We start from the raw sequence: 23,789 nt of genomic DNA, 5'->3' as shown, positions 1-23,789 counted from the left end.
GTGCAGTCTGTTCTGAAACTTCTGTGGTGTTTGCAAATTACCTTAAAGTCTTAGGGCAGAAGGGAACACAAAGTTATGCTCCTTCTGTTGTAATCTAAAACTGGCTCCCTGGTGATTATGCTCTAATTTCAGTGTTGCTTTTTTTTTTTTTTTTTTTCTTTCTTAACGGGAAACTTCTGCTTCTTCTCAGAGGAATGTTTAAACCATTCTGTGTGTAATGGAAAACACTTTCTAGAGGCAAGGTTGACTGTGCCATTGCAATGGGTTGACTATTAGTTTTTCTAATATGTCTCCCCCACAACTAATGTGTAAATTTCTAGAGCAAGGTCTGGATTTTGCCATTTCATTCTAGTTACCTAACAAAGGTACTCAGATTAGGAGTTCAGATCCTTACTCTTCTTTCTAGCCTAGAAAGAGAAGTAAGAACTTCCAAAGGACAGAGGTCCTCTCAGCCATTAGAGGTGAGTGATTCAAAGACAGTTTAGATGTCTTTGCAGTCAAGAGGGCTGAATCTGGGTCCAAATGTCCTTGCAAAGTATCATCTTGGCCAGCAATGAAATCATCTTTTCATTAGATGCCACATTTCCTCATTTAGCTATCAGTCCCTTGAAAGATACAAAGAGCCGCTGATTCCAAAGCCTTCTGCTTTCAGAGGAATATTTCTTTTAAGTAGGTGTGTGTCTGTGCTTCAAAGAACCTCATTGTCTTGATATAAAAACAGTGTGACATACAGCTTGACTGATAGAATAAAATGATAGGTTTAGTTCTTGGACAGACAATTCAGTCTTATAATGTGAGAAGTATTTTTCCCAGGGTGCAGGATCAGAAGCAAAATCAAAACAAAAAGTAGACTTCAAGCTCTTTAATATTTATAAATGATTTTTAGTTCCTACTTAGTTTTTAAAATGTCATACATATTTAACATACAATGTGTCAGTGTATCATCATTCCAGAATGCAGTCATTTGCATAGGAACATGTGCTTTATTTAATAAAACATATACTACTTGTACAGCAGAAAGAGAAAGAAAACATTTTCCCAGAGGAGTAGACATCACACCAGCACTTACAACCTCACGTGGCTCGTGCAGTCGCTGTCAGTGAGGTGTTACTACACAGTGCTGCAGTGAGGAAAGCCAGGTGTGTGGGAGCAGGGAGTGCCCACATGGACAGCTCTAGTGAGAGCATTTGGCATCAGTCCTGAAGCAGCTAAACAAGCCCAGTGCTTATCGAGATGGCTGAGCGGGGAGGCACTTTTTCATATAATCATGACTCAGGCTCTGCACTGCTTTAACATCCTGGGCATCCTGGGCAGCAGGAAGACATCAATATTCCCTCTCTCTTGTCAGAAGTACATTGAAACATCCATATCCAACAGGCCATTCTGCACTAATTGATGGGAAGGAAATGTAAGGCCTACATGTGATCATCACGCTAATGATGCCAAGACAGAAGCTTTTCTATGACTTCCTGAGCAGCTTTGCCTGAATGGTGAACAGGAGACAGAAAACCCACAGAAGAGAAACCCACCCTTGACACATGCTCTGAAGAAGTCTTAGGTTACTTCTCCAAGCAGGTCCCACTTTCATTAGGCCACTTTCAAGGCTATGTGGGGATGAGTACTGGTGAGAGGGCCTCATCTGTCAACAGGAACAGTCTTGTGCCCAACGAGGCATGTGCCATCTCAGTGCTGTGATCTGAAGGGAAACGCACCCGCAGGCTGTCTTTGCTTTGCAGGAGCAACACAATAGTTGCCACACTGGCAACATCAAGATTTCTTGACTGCAGCCTTGCTTCTTCAAAGGAGGCTTTAACAGTTTCCATGAAAAAGGCACTTAAAGCTGCCTTCTTGACTTAATAAGCCTGTAGGGCAAAAGTCCAACCCACAGGAAGTCTAAAATTTCTGAGGTTGTGAAATATGATGGTAAAACTGCTAAAATGAATTGGTCACAAATATTTCTTTCCTGACTTTTCCTAATCTCAACAGTTGAGTGGGAATGTTTCAGATTTAGGTTCCAGTTCTGTCCGTAAATAGAAAAGCCCTCATTGCTTCGTGGAACTGTTGAGTTTAACTGAACCCAGCCTGCCTTCATTACCTGGCTTCTTCTGGTCCTGCAAGAGCAAAGAGATATGCTTACCTTTGTACTGCTCTTAAATTAGAGTTATACATCTGTGTGCAGTAATTTTGCCTTCCTGCCTGAAAGCCACCATGCCTTACTCTACTAAATCACTAATACATTGTTTTCTTTTTCCGTAAAGCATGCACCTTGAGATACCTTGAGAGACACTGTATAAAACTAAATTGATTCAAAATGGCTATTAACACAGTCTCCATATGCCATTATAGTTTATACGTGGACTCAGCTGGGTACTAAAAATGTTCCTGAATAAGATGTCTAATGTGTATTGTTATGCCCATTAATATGCTTCACAGAATGTGAAGAACAGCAACAGCATTAGTTTTCTTATCTGAAATCCTGTTCCGTCTCCTTTCCTCCAGGAAATGCACAGTATAAAGACCACATTTTCAACGTCTTTCTTTTCTGCAAAAGGTTAGGTGGATGCAGCAACAACCTCCTTACTCCAGTCTAAGCAGAGCAATGGGTATTTTGCTAAATGAAAATATGTCTTTGTTTTTATGAACAATTATAGGATAAGGAAGGGTGGGAAAAGTCCTATGAAAGGGAAACTAGCTGATCAGCAGTGCCTGGCATTCCACTTGTCTACTGGTTAAAAAGTGCTCTTCTCTTACGTCAGCTCTTTCTGGAGAAGATAATATATATGTAATATGGGTGAGATGAAATTAAAATTATTTATGAGCCCTTCTACTGGACAACGTAATGCTGCTAAGTCCAGGCTCCTGCTCACAAACACTCTTTCTCAACTCAGTACATTGCCAGAGAGTTGTTTTCTTTTTGCACACCGTAGCTTTAATCTTGATGCCAAGGAGCTTTTCCTCCCGTTGCTCTCTCCTTGACATTTCTTTTCCCCTTCCTATTTTCATCATGAAAATAAATGCAAACTTCGGCACTTATGTTTCTGAGTGAGTCATCTTCTCTGATCACTAAAGGCTTCCATCTCCCATAAGGAAAGTTTCATGCATCACTTCTTAATGGTTCTGGCTGAATCCCATTTGTGGAAGGGCAGGTCACACCGTACCAGGAATCAGATTCAAGTGCTGAGACCTCTTCCTCTAACTGTTTAGTTTTACTAAATGCCTTCTAGGGAAGATGTTATAATTAGTTATTGGAGTGGCCAAATAAAACCTGAATGTCACTGTAAGTGAAACTCTGAAAGAAAAATAAAAAAAAAAAAAAGGGGGAAAAAAACACAACACAACATTAAGCTTCTGTAAAGCAATCTGCAGAATTTCATGTGACAGAGAGGCTTTGTGTTTTGAAAAGAAAGCCTTCTGGGACTCTTCTACATTGTTACGTTTCTCGTGCAAATTCAGCTTATATCACTTATATCCAACAAGTCATCTCTGTCCCCTGTAAGCTTATTATCTTGGCGATAAAAGGTCAACACAATATCACTTTTCACTGGCTACTGTGAATGGTCCCTTAAGGCTTGGTCCAAGCACTATCTTCAGAGCTAGTTTTCAATTTTTTCTAAACTCTATGCATTTCTCTAAAGACCCAGCTGAAGTAGGAAAAGAATGAAGTGCCTGTCTGTATACAATGTGTTACTTGGACTTGGAGTGGGCCAGAATTATTTACTCGCTTAAAATGTTATTCACTGCTTCCACTGGGTTCCTATTAGAAGACCTTTCAGGATGCTAAATACTTAAGTAGAAATCTTGGCCTTACTTGAGCCATGGAGAGTTTTGCCATTTAATTAATTGCCCTGGGACTTTACCTTGTGACTCAATGGATTTCTCATCTCCCCATTCTATTGACTTCACTACTCTACAGGCACCATTTTAGCCACAGATGATAGCATTACTTAGGCCTTTGCTTTGCAGCTAGCATAATCAATACATAATCCAGTCTCCAGAGAAATCAATAGATAATTCTTGTTGTTGTTACGGAGACAGCGCAATCGATATCTCTGCTGATCACTATGTCTTAGTCCAGGAAAGTACCCCTCTCAGCTCATCTTTCCAAAGTTCAATTCTGGGAAAATATCTGAGCAGCAGAACAGCAGCCTTGTTACTCAAATTAATGCTTTCTAATCAGAATTTATTTTAATAAGCATTCTTCTGTCACTGCAGCCAGGCTGTAATATGGTGTGTCAGAGGAATCCAAAAAATCACAGTGTTGCCTTGATTAGGAGTTCCTTTGCTGTGGTCTCAGACTAAAAGACATTTTCTCACGGTTTCTTCAAGTCCTATTTCCTCATCCTTTACCCACTGTTTATAATACAAATGTTAGTTAACTAAACACTTACTGAGCATTTCTGTCTCTTGCGATGGTGCCAAACTGCACAACAGCCTCATGGAAACAACACGGAGTCTGCTCTATCCTGGCGACACTTCCCCAGAATAGGTTCTTGAGCAGTCCTCAGAGCCTTGTCCTGTATATTTAAGGAGGGCTGCGTTTGCAATGCACTTGCTCAGGCTGGTTGAAGGCTTGGTCTGGGGTCATTAACCACACTGGTTTTATCCTAAGCAGTGTTATTAGTTGAAGGTCTGCTTTTCCTTCCCTGTCATTTTGGAGAGGTTACACTCCCGAGTTCACAACTCTCATGTGGAGAAGACGCTTCTTAACTGTTTGTCATTTGTGGTCAGGAAAATCTTTGGTCAGTGGGCAAAAGCCTTCTAGCTGCTCTGTGTTTGCTGGAAGTACTCTGACTTGACCCTTTGGAAAATGGAAACTTGCTTCAGCTAATTCATGTCAACCACACATGTAAACCTGGCTTACATCTGTCTGCTGAGGGAGGGCAGGCCCCCCAGGCTGCTATGACTCCTCTCGGAGACTAGCCAGGGCATCTGAAAAGGCTGAGGACACTCTGCAAATAAAGAGCAGCCTGCTCAGGATTATCTGAGCACTGAAAGGATGTACTTGTCTGCCCTTGGCTAATGAATATGCTCATTAGTTTCCTCCTGACTTTTTCAAGGGGTTATCTTTTCCTTATCCCATCTGCATACCCCTCATCACTTATACTTAGTTCATGTGGCTCATCGAATGGCCAGATAAGTTCATTCTAAGCCTTTAAGGTTCATTCAGCTTCTCAGATACAGCCTCTTCTATCTGAAACATGTGTCCACATGGGAAAAAGGAATCAGCCTTTTCCAGCTGTCTGAAACACTGCCTTGTAAGACATCCAAGCAATCTGCAGGAGGTAACTTTTGTGCATTTGCGCAAAATGACAATAAAATAGACCTTTGGTGAGTCTGGTTTCTTGCATTCCCAACACATGCAGTGTAAACTTGGCTGGTCCAAACACGGGCAGGCATTTAGACAGGAGAGATGAGGAGCCCAGAGTGACTTTGAGGGTCTCATTTTTTAGATGATTAAAGTGCAGTGAGGTGAATGGCACTCTAAGTGTAATGCAGAACACATTAAATAACATTGCATGGCATATCCACGCAAATTTCTGTGGACAGTTTCTCAACAGTACAGGAGTGCTTTGTTAGTCCTCCACAGCAGTTCAGTGCACCCATTGCAACTTGCAGCAATTTTCTTGGTTGTTTCAGCTTTGGGTTTCTGAAGCTAAAAGTAGAAGGGGTCAACAAATGTCTTTTTGAGACATTTATTTGATTTATTGTGCTAAGCTCAAGCAGTAGTAGGCAACTGTGCACTTGACCTCTACAAAAAAGAGGATAAAGAGACACGTGATGAAAATGGAAGTTAAACATAACCTATTCCTCATATGGTTCCCTAAGAGTAGAGAATTAGGATTCTGGAAAAACAGAATGATTTAAAATAAATAAATAAATAAATAAATCTGTTGACTATGAATGTATTTTAGAAGTAACCCAAATGTTTAAGTAATGGAAATGTGGCACTTTTCTTTCTATTCTTTTTTTTTTTTTTTCTTCAGTAATGCAACTACACTTACAAAACTCACTTAACCTGCATGCCAAGCCTCAGCTTGTAAGTTGTTTTATTTAATCAAGCTAGAGTCTGACCTGAGTCAAAAATCAAGCATATAGCAAATTTATTATCCTAGCACAGATGCTGTTTGTCCCACAATCAAAGCAGAGGAAGAGTGGAAAATGCCACTGCAAACAGTTTGTCATCTCCTACAATAAATGTCTTCCCTCTCAATTCTTTGCTGAAGGCAATTACCATATGATTGTTAATGGATTGTGTGACACAGGTGATTAGGGAATGCCCTGTTTTTAGCTGTGCAAGATAGATTATGTTTGCTTTCCTGGGTGTTTCCAGTCTTTCTGCGAGTAGTCCACTCTTTCCTGACAGATGTGATGTTTATTTAATTCTCTTCTTAATCCTTTTCAAGGCCTTCCCAAACTCTCTGCTGAATTTTCATCTCTTCTTTCAGGTGTTTCCCCAGGATTTTGGCCTAAAAAGGTGAAGGCAAATTCTGCAAAATCCCCACTGCAACTGATAGAGCACGACAGCCACTGACTTAAGTGCAGCCTGGCTTAGGTCTTTATGCATGAGTTACCTTCATCCAGAGCAAATAGATCATGGACTTCAGTGTGAGGATGGCTTGCAAGGGAAGGGTTAGTCATGTTTGCAGGCTTATATTTCAGAAAAGTGAATTCAAGCAGGGATCTGTTTGTTTTCCTGCAAGAAAGCCATTCAATAATGTTGAGGTTGTAAATGTGTGTTTATAGATAGAGGGATTTTTTTAATGGAACAAATGACATTTGGTTTACCAGAGGAAGCCAAACTAAGACTGTTGCAACATAAGGTTGCTTGCTAATGTTTAGGCTATCCATCAGTAAGGGAGGACGTTAAAAGGTAGAAAGGCTCTGATAAGAGGCTGGACATTGGATGCTATCCAAACGTATTAAGCACACATGACCAGAGAAGAAACCTGCTAACAGAAGCTTTCAAAATTGACCTGTCCTTTTTCGCCACTAATGTTGAGAGTACTATTTGCTTCCAAAAATGCTTGATCAAATGTCTGCCTGCTTGTAGTAATGCACTAGGGCAACGGTTCAGCTGGGTTGCTAAAAAAAGATGTTACCTTCTGAACTAATGACACTTCCAAGGACTGTGTGAGTAGCCTAATTTTGGTTAGTATTAGTCTTCTTTTCTACTCTGTTTCCCAAGCTAGCCCCCTCACCCTACTGACAGCTACTGGCACTGGTTAGTTCATCTGTTTTCATACCTTAATCTGTTTGTAAAATTCTTTTAAAAGGGGAAAAAGGCAACAAAAATTCAAACATACATTCCCTTCCCTCACTTAAAAACAAGTTTATATAAAACAATTTCAGCTATTTAGTTTATGAGCACCCCTAAAACAATAAAGTTTTGTGTATATACAAAGAAAGAATAGTTATTTAGGGGTAAAGATACCTCTATAAGCAGGTTTCCAAAGTGTTTAAAACAGTGTGGGTGGAGAAGGACTAGGGTTTAAAGATACTAAAAAATATCTTGCTAAGCACTTCTTGTGAGGCCCAGTTTTGCACTAATTGAAGTTCAAAGCAGAGCTTCTGTGGTGACCAGTTTATGTTCTTAACGTAAGCTGTACCAAAAACCCCATAGCTGGTTGGGATTGCGGTGAGTCTTTGTGTTTAATTGAAGAGTATAAAGCCTGAAGCCGATTGCAGGACTTGCAAAAGAAGCTGATGAGACAACTACATTTTGTCCCATGAGAAATTCTGTTATTTCAAAATTACTTTCTGTGAGGCATTGAGTGTTTAAGATTTCCTCTGGTCACCTATAGGAGCCAGGAGGAAATTTCTCCTTCTTGATCTAGGCAATCTTTTCCCTTCCTTTGTTGCTCTGAAATGAATGTTGTGGTTATGCCCCAGATTCTCCAAATCAAATAATTTAACATTCCAATGAAACCACTCTTTGGATTGAAGATCTGTATTTGGGGAACATTTTGACTCATAGTATTTGCATAGCAGTTACTTGTTTGCCACCATCAGGAGCAGAAATATGGTTTCTAGAAAGGAGTAGTTTGTTTTCAATGATAGCAGCTACAGAAAGTTCTCCTGACCATGGGAACAAGGAGGTATTGCTAGATAGCAGAACCTGTCTGTGAGTAAAAGGAGAGCCATGAAAAATGCTTTGTATACGTTTCTAGCACTTGTCAGAAAGGACACCACAGTGGCTTCTAAGTTCTCCATGGTTCAAACCTGCAACTTGTACCCCAGCATCAAAGAGGAAAGGTGCTGAGGAAAGGTCCCAGAGAGGAAACTTCTCCTGTTCTTACCCCTGGGTTTGCTGAGGCCCAAGAGGCACCCCAGTGAGTCTGGAGCAAGCAAGTCTGCCTGGAGCTAGCGTATGTCTGCTTCAGTAAATAAGTTCATAAACTGAGGTTGTTAGCATTTTGTGATGGATTAACACAGACCCTCCAGGCAGAAGAACATGTTCAGCTGTTTGCTGAGGGCTCTATTGTCTTCAGCCATTGTATGTTTCTGTGTCAACAAATGTTTTGATAGCTCAGTAGAATATGAGGGAAAACAGATTCATCACGGCTCCAGATCGGTTTGCAGCTACAAAACAAACCCCGGAGTTGATAGGCACTGCTGATTCGGTTCATTTAGCTACCAGCAAGTCATCCCGCCCCCAGCACTGGGGCTCCCATTTGTCTCAGAGACACAGCACCAGGCTGCTTCTTAGAAGAGTGGGCCAAAGACCCACTTTTATAATCCTGGGTGAGGTATTTCGTGTGTTCCCACTGCCAGGGCTAGTGTGATTGGTTTGCACTGGGAGCTCTGTAAGCTGTGCCTGGCACTATGGGCCCCCCTTTCTCAGGTATAATGTCTGTACACATTATTAATAGATAAATAGCTACTAATAATACAGCTGCTCTCCATACTCCCCATCAACCTCACTGCCAATTCCTTCATCTGTCATCTCAAAGAAAATATCCTGGAATTATGAAGCCTTGTGCTTTACTGGTTTGCCTCATACAGACCCAGATGACTTTGTGGTAGGAAAAAAAAAGGAAAAGAAAATGCAAAACTTGATTACTTAAAATGTTGCAGCTGCTCCTGATGTAAAATTGGCTGCTTACTACAAATACTGCTAAATATGAGCAGACAAGATCAGACACAGGGCAAGAAAAAAAGAATGTTCCAATATTTTTGGGCATAACACCAAAAAGAGTCAGGAGACTGTGTGTGCTGTGATCGTACTGCAACCTTTCCCTCACCAGGTCGAAACGTGCCTAACCTGGACTTCCCAAAATCAAACTACTGCCAAGACTCTGCTCTATCTCCCCTTCTTTGCCTTCCCCTGTGTTTTTCACCATCAGTCCCTTCACGTTTCCCCTCTGTCTTTCACCAGCTGCGTGGCCGCTGCTTTCCAAGCTCAGGCTGAACCTCGGGTGCTGCTGGCCTGCCCCAGCCCAATGCAGGAGGAGACGCCTCTGGTAGCTGCCAGGATGACTTATGTACATCTACCCAGTCTCCTTTTTTTTAGTAGCCGCTTTAGTTACAGTCCTCCTTATGGCTCCTTATAAGTGATAGCCTCAAAGGACTGAGGGCAGTCACCCCTGATAGTCACTACCTGTCCTGGAAACTACTTGCCCTGCTAGGTGAGCCTTCCTCAGACACCTGGGTGAAGGCAGTATTTCCAGGCTTTTGTGTATGAACTCATCACGCCATGCACCACCTCACAACAAAGTTCGTTTCAGCCTGATCCTTCCATAGTTTTGAGGTCTCCACTGGTAGCAAATCCGTGTAGAGATTTGCAAAGAGATTATATGTGGAAAATTGCTGTCAACTGCTGACAGTACACATATCATTAAGACAGAAGTGCTTGGAGACAGATCAAGAGAAGTTACAGCTTGAACTTTTGTCCATTGACTGAAACATTTTTAATTGTTTTAAGCTTGTTTGTTGTGGAATGTTTTCATAACCTGAGATGTAACATATGCTGCACATTGTTTGTTTTATGCAAGTGACTTTTAAAATAATTCATATCATTTCGATATCATGGCTGCATGTCTGAAACTTGCCGGGAGAGCAGTTGTATTTATAACCACAAAGTTAGTACGAAGTCTATTCACTCTAAGTGTGGTATCTTCCTGGTCCATATCATTTTGGCAGTGATGAACAGTCGTGTTTTAAGATACTATGATGACTCACATCCACTGGCAAGAGTTGGTAGAAAATGCAAACCTGTATTTCTAGGTTTCTATTTCTTTTTTCAGTAATTGCAAGCTACAGATTGACTGATTTGGGGAATCTGAGCATCTCTAGCTTCCACTTATCTCAGTGAGACTTCTTTGATTTTGGTCACAGACCAACACTTCTGCAAAACACAATTCTTAACCACCCTGCTCCTCCGCTCACTGTTCCTTAAAGTACTGTGAGATTGCCACCTATTGCCTCGTGAGGACTTAATCGTGCAACAGAGTTTTAATGTTTTAAGGTTCTTGGAAGAAAAGCGCTGTGTAAGGATAAAGTATTGCCATTATCCCTCTGTAGTAAAGATCTGTTCTGTTTGTTGCAACGTCAGTCTGACCAAAGTCATTGCTATCCCTTTTTGTGATCCAGTTAGCCAAAGCTCAGGGTTCTGCAATCTATTTCTTTTTGTAGGAGACCGTGGTGATTGAGACAAGTGTCTTTGAAGCAGGACTGTTCTTTCACAAAGCAGATTCTTGTTCCTAAGGATCTGCTCTGGGCTCCATGCAGTTACTGGAAATAATTGGAGTTGGTTACACCCAGACACCTGCTGCTCACCCCACCCTGGTTTCAGAACGGCAAACCCCAACTGACGGAGTTAGCAGGAAAATACTTTTACAGCAGCTAGCTGGCTGGCTGCTTTCACTTCCACAGACTTCGAGGCACCACATCTGGACCGAAGTCACCCATTTCAATGATTTGGCAGTTCTATCTCAAGGAAAAATTAGAACAAATAACACTTTTTAAGGAAAAAGTAAAATTATAAGAGGTTTCCTGAATGCCTCCCTTGGCACTGCCAGCGTTTCAGCTTGTTTTATAATGAGCCTGATGAGCTGATTTTGATCGATGAGAGGTGAGGTGTCCTCCCCACTGTCAGGGAAGTGTAAGTACCATGAGAAGTGTTGCAAGCACCATGTTAAAGGCAGAGGGAAGGTCCTAGGAGGAGGCTTACTTGTTTTCTGTCCTGTTCCATTAAGCCTGATGGGCTGATGGGCTGAGTGAAGTAGCCTGCAGCAAAACTTACTGAGCTGTCAAAAAGGAGAGTTTACATTTTAAAGTATCGTAATACAAGGTGACACTTAAAATAACAGATAATGGGGACCTATGCAGCCTGGAAGTTTTCGTGTGAGTCTAAACTGGATTTCACCTCTTTTTGGTACCTTTAGTGAGGTGCCAAGTGCCGTGAGAGGGCTGGTTACAGGTGCAGCACGCACACAGCTGCGTCTGGCAATGCAGGACAAACCAGGCTGTGTTCCTGTTGTGGTGCCCTCTGCGCCCACCAAGAATTTGCAATTTTCAAGCCACTTCTGGAACTGGAAGAGCAACTGGGAGACTATCTTTTGTCTTTTAAATCAGAAAAAAAAATGAATAAAATAAAATTTAGAAGTGCAGATTTTTTTCTCAGAGTATTCCCTGGCAGTCAGAAGTAACCGTGTAGCCCTGTCCGGTTTTCTGGATGAACACCAATCCAATTCCTAGCTGTATTTTTTTTTCTGAAAAATTAAACAAGAGGGCATCATAAACTGAGATGTTGCTTTGCTGACAAAATAAATGTAAGAAAGTTTTCAGTTTCTGACCGTATGTGAGAAGATACAGGAGAGAGGAGATTTTGGTTAAAATCTGGTGAAAGCAGTTGGGGATTTTGGCCTTTTATTAAACTGTCTGGTCAAAAAGAAAGGTAACCTGATGAGAGAAAAAAATGTTGTTGGATCAATTTAAGCACTTTTTGCAGTGCCAGAGTCTTGGGCCATGAATCTGGTTCCAGTCCCGTTAGCTTTACCCTGGTGTTACTCTGTTGACTCGGTTGGCTTCGTTTCTGATTTACATTAGTGTAAGTGAGATCAAAATCACTTTCTTTGCCTTTGGGAAATAGAATAGTCAGGGAAAATAAAAGACTGTACTTGTTAAAACTACTCGGTGGTTTGTTTTTGAATACAAGGGAATGTAACAGGTTTCTGCAGGTGTTTCTGAAGAGTTAGCAGAAAATCCTTTGTCCCAAGCTCAGATATCTTAATGGAGGTGCGTGGCTTTCGTAGCTGCCGCGGGACATTTAATACGTTCAGAAAGGTGTCTGTTCCCCTGTGAAAGCCAAGCCTGCTTTTACAGCCAGGACCCACAACGCAGTAGGAGAACAGTGCTAATAACCACAGCATCGGGGCTGCAGAAACCTTTTGCACCTCCCCTGGGAAGAAGCAACTTTTTCTTCCTTAAGTGGTCAAAGTGTTACCTTTGGATGATTTCGCTCTTGGGATCCAAATGCTTGCTTGTGCTCATAACCTGTGCTTCCTAATTGTTCTCCAGGTGAGCGAAAGTAGGTTGGTGGGCTGGGTTTGGGTTTGCAATTGTTTCTGGTTTTGTTTTAACATCTGCAGGCGGTAGGTATGCACAGTACTCAAAACAGGGAAAGGATTATTTGATGGGGGCAGTGGGAACAGTGAGGTCTGAGGGAAAACCTCAGGAAGGGTTGTACAAAGACTCCCTAGGACTCCGGGCAGGGCTGGACAGGTTTGGGTATGCTCACCCCATATGCATGGGGAATCTGCCCCCACTCTGCTCTGAACAAAAAGGGCTGCATAATGACAGTCCCTGTCCTGCTGCACCTACAGAGCCCTTGGAAATGATTAGCCTGACAAAAAGGAGTTTTCTCTTACAGAAAATGAAGTGGTCTAGTGAAGTGTTTGCTCTGCACTGGAAGGCTCTAGTCCATGTACAGAATGTCAGCGTATTTGTGTGTCTTTACTTACCTTGATATTGTTAGCTTGCTCCTGATATGTTCAGAGGAAGCAAAGATTCAAAGGTCAGCAATGAGTGGTTTTGAAAAACCAAGTGGTGACTGTATCTCCCACAAATGTGGCGAAAGTTCATGCCATTTTTAAGTACTTCCCACATTGTCTTACAGTTTGTTTCATTCATTCTTCTCCCCTTTCTCTATAAGAATTTTGTTTTCTCCTTTATGAAAACAATTTAGCTGATGTTTAGAATATTTTTTTTCAAATGCACATTGATCTCAGACAGAATTTGATGGAATTATTGCTGTAACATTGGCAGCAGAGAGGACACAGAGATATGGGAAAGGGGAAGAGGCACACTGAACGTCCAAACCTGTCCATAGTGAGGACCTTTTATTTGTAATTTGGGACTTGAGTAAAAACGGATTTTTTTTCAAAGCTCTAGAGTCTTTAGGGGATGGTAACATAAGTAAGCTACTGTGTGGTAAATTTGTGTGTGGATCTGCTGCCCATTAGTAATACTTATGTGCAGTCTACAACACTAACACCAAGCAGCTTACCTCCTCCCAGTTAAGCCAATGGGAAATGAAGTTGCTTGGCACCTGGAAGAATCAAGTCACTTGGCCTAAATGTCTAATTATTTTAGTTTAGGGGGTTAATAGTTAGTTTTGGTTCCCAATTTTGGCCTAAAAATCTAGAAGAAATCCTAGATTTTACTGGTAGCAACTACATTTAGAGGTCCTAATATCATTTTTTCTGAAGTATAGCCCCTTTCAGGTCAGAAAAAGACACTCCTGATTCACATAAGTATGAAGACTACAGAGTTCAGCATTTTTTCTCTACCCTATGAATCAGAAAGATGTTCAAAATAACTGTGTCAGAGCAGTAGACTCACGCAGCCATGTGCAAACTTTGGGTTGCAGAGGAGCTTGTATAGCACACCCCATTGACTATGCGACATACAAACTAGGAGTATTCATTCATATGGTTTCTTGCAAAATTAACTGAAATGCTGCTAGTTGTTAGGCTTTGGTTCCTTTTTTTTTTTTCTTTTCTTTTTTTTTTTTTTTTTTTCCCCCTGTAGTTTTAATCCAGCAGCTGTAGGACTGGAGAAAAGGACTTTGGGGTTTCATCCCTCCTTCCTGTGCTTCACTCTTCTTGCTTCTCCTTACTCTCTTGTCCTAAAACTGAGATGTGCCCCACAGTTCTCAGCCCCATAATAGGCTCATCTGCCTATCAAGAAACTGTGAGACTTCTTAATTATTAGCGATATGCTCTGCCTGTGATTAACAGTGGATATATCTGAGGAAATGGAGAAATATATGGCGGAAATGAGGAAATTTTTCAGCAAGGTCAAAGATATCCAGCATGCTCTGCAGATTGTCTTTCAAGGTTAAATAGTGAGACTGCCTTATGCAGCGTGCACAGACAGTTCTGTAAACCATGGGTCCTATTAAAAAACATTCAAGTGGAACAAACTTACTTTTTCTTGTCACAACAGGCTCGTATTCACATTTCAGCACTGGGAAGAAAATGATAAAAGATTTAATTCAGCTTTCACCATGCTGGAGATTTTCTCCGGTTCCACCTCTGCCCCTTCCTCTGTCCTCATTCCCAGTGTTTTTGAACTCTGCCTGCAATGCGTTGCAGTGCCTGCCAAGATATCTCTAACTAAGGGTGAGTTAATGAGAACATCTGGCCAGGAATGACTGATGATGCTCTGTGACCCACCCACTCAGCACATCTGGTGGTCACGGCCATGGATGGGGAACCTTACCAAGTGCTGTGTCTTCTGCAAGGAAAGATGTTTTTTGTTGTCGTCTATGGTTGGGCATACTGAAAATGCCAAAAATCTTTTGGTTATAGGAAGGGGCTTTCGTGTGAATGGGAGAAATGTCTTTAAATAAGTGTGTACACGCACACACAGGCACTCACACATGCATGCATATACACTTCTTTATGTAATTACAGTGTACTTTTAATGCGTGAGAATGTGGGCTGCCTAAAAACTGTCTTTATAGATAATTAGTCCCAAAGGTCCTGAACTGGTTAACCATGGAGGCATGCTGCAAAAGACCTCTCTTTGGTAAGGGCTTTTTGAGGGGGCTGAATGTACAGTCTCTCTGAAGGGAGGAGAGGATGAAAAGAGTTTATGTGCTTGGTTGGCAAAGCTTCTTTTTGAAATGATTATTTTAAACCTGTCCTTCTAATGATGAATTAAAGTGTCCGGACACTTTTGCAAGCATCTTTTTATGTTATTTATATATAAATCAATAAATACAAATGCTCCACTCTTGTTTTCCTTTGAAATCTTGATAGTTTAGAAAAAAAAAGAAAGATGGAAGACGGATTTTTCAGACAGCAGAATGAATCATCAATGAAGTGAAAACACTGAGCAAATTCTCTTTTGTTTAAGAGAATGGTCTGTACACAGTTCAGGCCAGCACATTTTTCATGGGATGCGAGGGAGCAGTTCAAAGAATTGGCAAGGAGTGGGTCCTGCATATTCATGAGGTTGGGCAAGGAGGTGAAGGTACAGGAGGAGGCAGAAAAGCAATATGAGGATAGAGTGGAATGTGGAGTGAGTTACCACGGTATCCTATTTTACTGCTGTTTGACGTAAAGCTCCTTTGCTTTTACACAACCGCTGGAATTGAATTGAAGCAGCTCAGGGAATAAATAATGAATGTGTCCTTTACATGCTAACAGAGGAGAATCTGCACCTCGTCACAGAGATAATGTGCCCCTCTGTTCTCCCCCCAGTCTCCAGCCTTCGTTCCAGAAGTCAGTCAAGATCTTATCCAACAGACAGAGGAGAAACTCGAAAACAGCCCCTGCAAAGAGCTATTCTCTCACTGTACAAAGTAAGTATAACTTGATATCCAAAGACCACACGGCTGCAGTCAGCAGCTTGTAAAGACAGTGACAGGTAAAAAGAGAAATTGCAATTTGAATCTGAGGCATGTCTCTTCAGTTTACGTTCATAATCCTGGAGGCATAACTGACAAGGAGTGAAGTCATTTCATCTGAACGAAATATAATAAATATTTCCATGCCATTATATACACTACACACAGGCACTTAGTGTTTCAGGTATTTGACAGAGTGTTCTAGCCAAGTAAACCAGCCATGGATTTCATGCCGTGTGAAAAGAGCTACAATGCTAATGTATCCAAAGAAAACATCTCTGTTTCAAAATGAATAAAAATTAAGTGGCTATACAGTCCATTTAGACAGAGGAATGTGCAAACTTGCTCTGCATGGCTTTTCCAGAAAATCTTCAGCAGGAGAATGGAGCTTTTTTAATGCTTTACTGTCTGTCTGTGGAGTTCAAACGTACGTGCATTATTTCATCCTTTGTCTGGGAAAAGGCTTATCAGGTTTTGTAGCAGCGAGGCGATTTGTACTATTATGTTCTAAAGCTCCAGGTATGCGATCTGCATTTGCAAGTACTGACCCGAGTATGTTCACGCCAGTAGATCATAAACCAACAAAAATATGAAAAGGAGGGATCATCACAAGCTGGCCCATGTGGTTTCTGGCTGAGCACAGTTTGTTTTCCCTGGGTGATGTAATGGGGATTTGTAAAATTCGCTCCGCTGTCATTCATTGTTTTGACTCATTTCATTGACCTTTTCTGTTTTCAGTTATTCTTTGCGTTGGTAGGAGATGTGGGTTATTTCTGGCCTTCTCTTATAACATAGCTAGTTTACTTGCATTGGCCCGGTGTCATGTTGAGATGCTAGTATAACTTGCACCAGTTGTGTGTGCCAGTCACAATGACAAAGGCAGAGCTGTGCTTGACATAAAAAACCCTGATGTCTGTTTCCATTTCTGAAATCGATTTGAAAGCTGACAGTTTACTGTAAAATGCACTTTGTTGTTGCCAAGGAGGGGAACTAAAAAGCAAACAAGTGGTGAAAGGCAGCTATTGTTCTTTAAAGTACGTGAAGCTTTTAATTAACTGAAAGAAATAGGCTAGCGTTGGACACCACTTAATTCAGGCTCTTGTTCACAGACAGCCATTCCTTCTTCTCAACTGAAACAGATAAATTAGCCAGTTTTGAGACCTTGTTCATAAATATGCTGATGATCATTTTAGGTGGACTGAAACGGAGTCAAAGAGAAGTTTTAAAGACTTGCTGTTGGTACTTACTAAATGTACTGAATAATGTTAATTTTGGAAGTGTTCACAGCCGGACCAAAAAAGGGAGCATGCACATAAATTTGAAACTTTCTATCCTGTCGGAGCAGGAGCAGGGATGAGTTTCAGACAAGTCCTTCTAGTTAAGATCAGTCTGCAGAAGAAATGTATGTATAACTGTATCTGCTGCTTTGACCTTTAATATTTTGACTGCCTTCCCCTGCCTCCCTCCAATTTCCCCTATAATTTTCAGTTTGATTTTGGATATTTGGCAAAACTCATTAAGGCAGACTTTTTCTTTAAAAAGAAAAAAAAAATAAAAATATGTTCACTTAGGGGAAATATTTCATCTCCTTAAAACAAATACTGTATGATCTGTGTCCAATCAGAAGTTGGACACAGCCAATGAAAACAGCAGCAATTTGTCTTTTGAATATGGAATATTTGCAATTACCTGCCTGTTCCTAATGTATGGTGCAAGAATCATTATTAAAAAATAAATAAATAAATCCAAAAACGTAGGAATAGTCATTCATGAATGGAGAGGAACTGAACTGAGAAGATTCATTATTCTTCCTGAATGTTTGCTCATGTCTAGAACCACCCCAGGATGAGCCTCAGTTTATCTGTTCCCAAACCAGAGTCATTTTTCAGAGTATTTCCTCCTACAGCAAAATCTAGAAAAGTGTCTATTTACTCTTAGATATAGACACTCCAGCCAGCAGAGCCCCAGTAAGCAAGGTAGGACCCCAAACCAGCAGGTCAATAGTCCCCTGTTAAGCAGCATGACCACTTCCATCTCAGGCAGCTCTCAGTTCAGCCTCTGTTTTCTTCTCTCTGAACCCTTGGCCCTCCTCAGGGGATGTCTATTAGTCTCTGGCTGCTTGTTGCCTGTCACAAGCAACATACTTATCTGTCACAGTTGCATACTGGCCTTTCATAAAGACGTTGCAGCTACTCTGCGAGTCCCAAAATTCTTCTCTTGATCCAGGAACAAATCCAGATCACTATTCAGACTCTTTTTCTTCTGTTTTACTCTACAAGGCACATTGCTGTTAGGAAAAGCCCTTGGACTTTAATCAGTTATTAATCCTTCTGTAGAGCAGGAATTCAGACTGATTTTTTTTTTTTTTCCTCAAAATAACATCTGATGGTCTGTCTTGGACAGATACGGGCTTCAGGCAGAAATTTTCAGTCCAGATGTAAACATCCCCCAAAGTTTAGGAGCTCAGTTCCTGCAGGTGTTGTGTTAAGCCAGACTTAATTTATTAAGAGAAGCAAAGATACTTGTCTAGCGTTTAACAGCCTTTGTAAAAGTTCATTTAAGCCAATGGAAGACTTCTTGTTAATTTTCAGCAAGCATTATCAGTGCATATTTCTATTTAGCTTTTGTAACTCCTTCTCTTATGAAACACATTAAACATATCACTTTGTTCCTAGGCTGAAACCATGAGTAAAATAAAATAGGAGTTAAGTAGGAGTCAAATGACCCTACCGCTCAAGAAGTCTGTATTTTCTCGTCTTGTTTTGTTTCTCTTTTGCTCCAAGATCAGGATTATAAAATGCTTATATATCCTTTTCATCTGAGATAGATCTGTCCTTGACCACCTCAGTGGGGAACCATTCCAAGAATACCTAAACAGCATGTACTTCGACAGGTTTCTGCAGTGGAAGTGGTTGGAAAGGTAAGTCACAATATTTTATTTATTTATTTATTTATAATAGAAATGAATACAAAAGGTTTATTTCACTTTCCATGCAAAGCTCATAGAATACTGCCAAAATCTGACAGCTGAGATGGTGCACGTACAGTCCCTTTGTCTTGAAGGCAAAATCAGTTTTGTCCTTTCTTCAGCATCATTAGTACCTTCTCCCAGTGCTTGCCATTTATGGCCTTCTCGATGCAGCAATTCCCTCCCTCTTTATGCTGTTCTCCTTCAAAAGATCCATCAAGACTCACTCCCTGTTTCCCTGAGCTGTACTCCAAGGAAGCTCACCCAGGAATGCTCTCCAGCCACTGCCTTCCCTCTCAAGGACACCGCTGTCCTGGAGGTGGCAGGCAAGCAGCTTGGGCAGCTTCTTTGCCCAGTATGCTCGTGCATGCCTGGTGAATAGGACAAGACGTACAGCCCATAAAAAGTAGGAATCCAAGTCTCCTCTGTGATCTGGGAAACCTCTGTGGCCAATTTCATTGTAGGCCCTGTCACAATGAGCTATTCGTGGCACAGCAGGAGGACACATTGTGCTTGTTTATGACCTAGCCTTGTGTATCTATAGCGCGAAATGTACGATACACATCCAGTCTCTGGCTTTTGCATTCACAAACACTGCCCAAGCAAGAGTGAAACAGATGCTGCTTGGTAGGGAAGTAAATAATAAAAGAGAAATCCATCCCAAAACACTAGGGAGCCTGTTTTGGCTTCTAAAGCTTGAATGTTCTGCTGTTTAATGGTATTAGGTACGATTAAAATACATTCAGATTTTTTGTTGTTTTTCTATTTAGCTACGCTCCGAATATGGTGACTTTTTGTCTAGACCAGTTATCACAATTATTAAAACGCCGTAAAGAGACAAAAATGCAGCATATAGGTCCCACATGGTATTTATTGGCTAGACGCTGAAGAGCACATTTAATGAGCAAGCTGCCTTAGTTGGTATTAATTTGCAGGGAGCGGGACCTTTGCCCCCTCCTTGCTGGTGAGTGCCATAGCAGATGACCACTGCTGGGTGACAGCGACCTTGAGTCAAGAGAAGCCCCAATTGCCACAAATGGAATTAATTACAGCAGATGAGCTGGGACCAGATCCTCGAGTGGTGGATATGAGCATAAGGGCTCCGAGATCAAAGGAGCTGTGCCAGTTACTCTCCCTGGAAAGCTACACAGCTGCCGCACAGGGGGAAGGGAGGTGGTGGGCAGAGGGGAGAGCTGCTTCATGCCAAGACATGCTCCACATGCCACCTCCTCTGAATCCAGCATTTACTCTTCCATTTCAATTGAAAAACATCAGATGATTCATCTCTAGCCAGGCTATTTCCCAGCTATTTTCACATTCAGGATAAGGAATTTTCTCAAATGCTTTGAGGATTTTATTTTTTTCCATTCCCCCAACAAATGTGACAAGCTATTGGCTGCGCCTATCCGGCTTAAGGAGAACTGTTTTTAGGATTAGCAAAGAGCTGTTAGTAGCGTGGAGTGATCAACAGCTCCTTCTGGCAGCCTGCTGGCTCCAGTGAAGAGTCAAACAGTCAATTTACTCCAGGGACATTGCTGAGCACGTAGTTATCTCTGCTAATTGTTGCTTTTAACCCTAACAGAATTTGCAGTATCTTCTTAGAAGCCTGAAAACAGCATTTTTCCTCTTTCCGTTTTGGCTATTTGCAGAGTTTTCTCCCTCTACTTTTAAAAACAATGATGAGCATAAATGAAAAGATTCACTTTAACGTTTATTCCTTATTGTCATCAACCTCATCATCGCCGCTGCTGGAACAGCCGTGTTTTTGTGCTCCCTCTGCCGGCTGGCTGCTCGCCAGAGGAAAACAAAGCTCCGACGAGGTTCTGATGAACGTTCATATCGACTGCTAATGCAATTTTAAAACTTTAGTGATAGACTGGTGGACACAAAATCAGATATCTCAGAGCCCTGAGTTCTTTCTCTGTCACACTGTAAAACTCTGATGATAGCAAAAGCTGTAGAAGCTAGATTTAGGGCTGGAGCCCTTTTGGTAGAGCAGATTTTTGTGGGAATTTCATTAGATCTTGTACCCCTGCGGAGCACTCTGCTGTCAGAAAGACTTATTTAACCCCTAATTTGGCCTTTAAATTGCTACAGAAAATTCACACAGGTTAACTCACCAGAGGGGAAAAAAAATATATAAAATAAAAATAAAAAAATAAAAGACCCTCTGCTTAATTTGCTCAAGAAACTGAACCAGAAGGCTTTCTTGTCAGGTGAGTGGTTGCAGATAATCTGTTTCACATGCCTGAAAGGAAAGAGATGCTCTTCCTCCTTTCTTGCCCAGCGGTGCTGTCCCGAGAGGCAGGTAATTCAGGTCGGGTTGGAAGGGCTCCGAGCCCTGCTTCCTGCTCCTACCCTTCTGTGAATGGGATCCAAGCTCTCCTCTCCAGTTCCCGGGATTGTTTTTTGCTTGTTTCATATTGATTTCCTGTTTTGCTTAAGGTCAAGAAAACAGAAGTATTTTCATAGTGGTTGAATCTTGGATCTCTTTTTCTCAGCTTGAAGACCAAAATAATTAGATGTTAGCCCAGCACGACCCTTAAAAAATTCCTCTGCATCACAAGATGAGCTGTGGAATTAAAATGCTGTTGCAAGCTCTCAGGCCTCGTCTCTGCTTGACAAAGGCCAAAACTGTGTAACGGAGATTCAGTACCCTCCTCAGTCCTAAGATGCTAGCAGAAATTATCCTGATGACTCACTAATGTGTTGTATTTTATTACAGCTTAATATGTTGGAATTGAAAAGTTCAGGCCATACATAGTATTGAAGTAATGTAATTACATAATTATATATTATATTATATAATATAATCACCTTGAAATAATGTGATTATATAATATTTATCTATTTTGCTTTTCAAAAGTATGCCCTGAAATAAATAAATCACAGAGAGTGCATTAAATGTAGTGTGTCGTTTTTTTTCTCTCTCTTCCTTTTCTTCCAGGCAACCAGTAACGAAAAACACGTTTAGGCAGTACAGGGTGCTAGGGAAAGGCGGCTTTGGGGAGGTGAGTGATTCTGAAAGTTTCTGTTAAGACTGTTTCTTGCTTCTCAGGCACTGCAGGTTACAGTATCTTGATGAGACAGAGGCTGATTTTCATTAATTGCTGACGGTTTTACTTAACCTCTCTTGACACTGCAATCTCAAAAGAACACTTTCGAAAATTATTTTGTGTTTGACTGTTGCAGTCACAGTCGAATTAGGGTCACACCCTACTTGTATTTTACTAATGGCTTGAGGTCACTGCCTGGGCAGCAGAGTCTGAGGAGGCAGAGGCAGGCCTTTGCGGAGCAGATTACCATCTACACAGACAAAAGGAGGTGGGATAGGAAGCAGGCGGAGGAAAGTGGAATAATTAAACCAATATTACACAGCAGGTTTGGAAACTGTAGACGGTTCCCCAGATGCCCCCGCCTAAGCCTTATTCGCTCCACCACTGTCTCTAGCCTTAAAAGGACTAAATCAGATCAGACCAGATTGTGAGGAGCAAAGTGCAACCCAGAAAAAGTGTTTTCTTTGACTTACCCAGCAATTGTTCTCTTTAATTCTCAGGTCTGCGCTTGCCAAGTCCGAGCAACAGGGAAGATGTACGCCTGCAAAAGATTAGAGAAGAAGAGAATAAAAAAGAGGAAAGGCGAATCCATGGCACTAAATGAAAAGCAGATTTTAGAAAAAGTCAATAGTCAGTTTGTAGTGAGTATTGAACTCTCTAGAGCTTAGTTCTGTGCTCACCTGCTGGGCACCCTCTCCTGTTGTATCTGATCCAACTCCTGTTACAGAAAAGGTGCCGTTTTCTGTAGGGAGCCAATCCTTCCACATTTCACCTTAGTCCTGCTCCATGCGCGTTTGCAGAGTCTCGCTTTTATCTGTGGTCTGTGAGGAATGCACCAAGCAAGGTGCCTGTTTCTACCATGTGAGCTTGATGCTCTTTACAGCCTTGACTTGCATCAGGGCTTGCATCAGGCTGAGCTATTTTTATCCTGCGTGATTACCTGAATCCCCAGAGCCTGGGAGAGAGGAGCTTGGAGCAGACTGAAGGAGATTCAGCCCAAATAGATCAGAAGAGACTGGCTGGTAGGAGCATCTAGCCAGTGACGTGGAACTGGTCTGCCCGACTTGGGATTTTCCTGAGTTCTGCCAGCTCTTGTGGGCTATCTGGGAACCCACTGAGATGGTGGTTTTTTGACAGCTGTCCAACAAAACAGAGCAGCTGGAGTTGGATCGCCCCTTGTCTGTTAAGATTTCTGTTGCCTGGAAGCATCTGAGAATTAAACTTGGGGATTCTGATGATGAGTAGTCTGGGTTCAACAAATCAATCTATAAAATCCTAATATCTAACATAACAACATAACCTAATTCTAACATAACAACATTTTTCTATACTTGTAAAATGCCTGTTTGCTATTGTGATAAGGCCCTTGTCAAATTCAATGTTTTTTTTTCCTCTTTATCTAGTGAAAATTGCTAATGAAAAGTGAGTGATTTCTCTTTAGTAGATAACTGAACTGTCAAAACCATGCTACAAATGTTTTCCTAGGTCAATTTAGCCTACGCCTATGAAACAAAGGATGCACTGTGTTTAGTTCTGACCATAATGAATGGAGGTGACCTGAAGTTTCACATCTACAACATGGGAAACCCAGGCTTTGAAGAGGAAAGAGCTTTGTTTTATGCAGCAGAGATTCTTTGTGGTTTAGAAGACCTTCACAGAGAAAACACAGTATATAGGTAAGTATTCTTGAGAGTCTTAAGACAACTTTCTCTGGTAGAACAGAATTGTCTGCATCCCCCCTACTTATAGTGGTACAATACAGTTTAGGTGTCTCAGTGTCTTTGATGAAATTTTGCAGACCCATGTGCAAATACAGTATGATTCAGTAGTAGTGGAAGGAAACAGTTGCTTCAGTAAAAACATCATGTTTAAATTACACAGAACTAACACAAAATTCCCCCAAATCCTA

At 41.4% G+C, this 23,789-nt stretch overlaps 1 protein-coding gene across 3 annotated transcripts in view; it reads left to right on the top strand.

Moving 5' to 3' along the window:
• Positions 1-23,789, top strand: part of GRK5 (G protein-coupled receptor kinase 5) — a 165,200-nt gene that overhangs the window by 114,603 nt on the left and 26,808 nt on the right. For 2 of the 3 annotated variants that reach the window (XM_082765183.1, XM_082765184.1), the window contains exons 5-9: positions 15,711-15,811; positions 18,684-18,776; positions 21,772-21,835; positions 22,381-22,521; positions 23,366-23,556. In XM_082765183.1, coding sequence (XP_082621309.1) covers positions 15,711-15,811; positions 18,684-18,776; positions 21,772-21,835; positions 22,381-22,521; positions 23,366-23,556 — 590 coding nt within the window. Of the gene's footprint in view, positions 1-15,710; positions 15,812-18,679; positions 18,777-21,771; positions 21,836-22,380; positions 22,522-23,365; positions 23,557-23,789 lie in introns of those variants that run through there. The other variant, XM_082765185.1, reaches the window with a different exon arrangement.

This window comes from Aythya marila, assembly GCF_965140915.1.
Source record: "Aythya marila genome assembly, chromosome: 7".
Classification (NCBI taxonomy): Eukaryota; Metazoa; Chordata; class Aves; order Anseriformes; family Anatidae; genus Aythya; species Aythya marila.
Note: the sequence above shows the minus strand (reverse complement) of the source record. Positions and strands in the feature narration are given on the sequence as shown.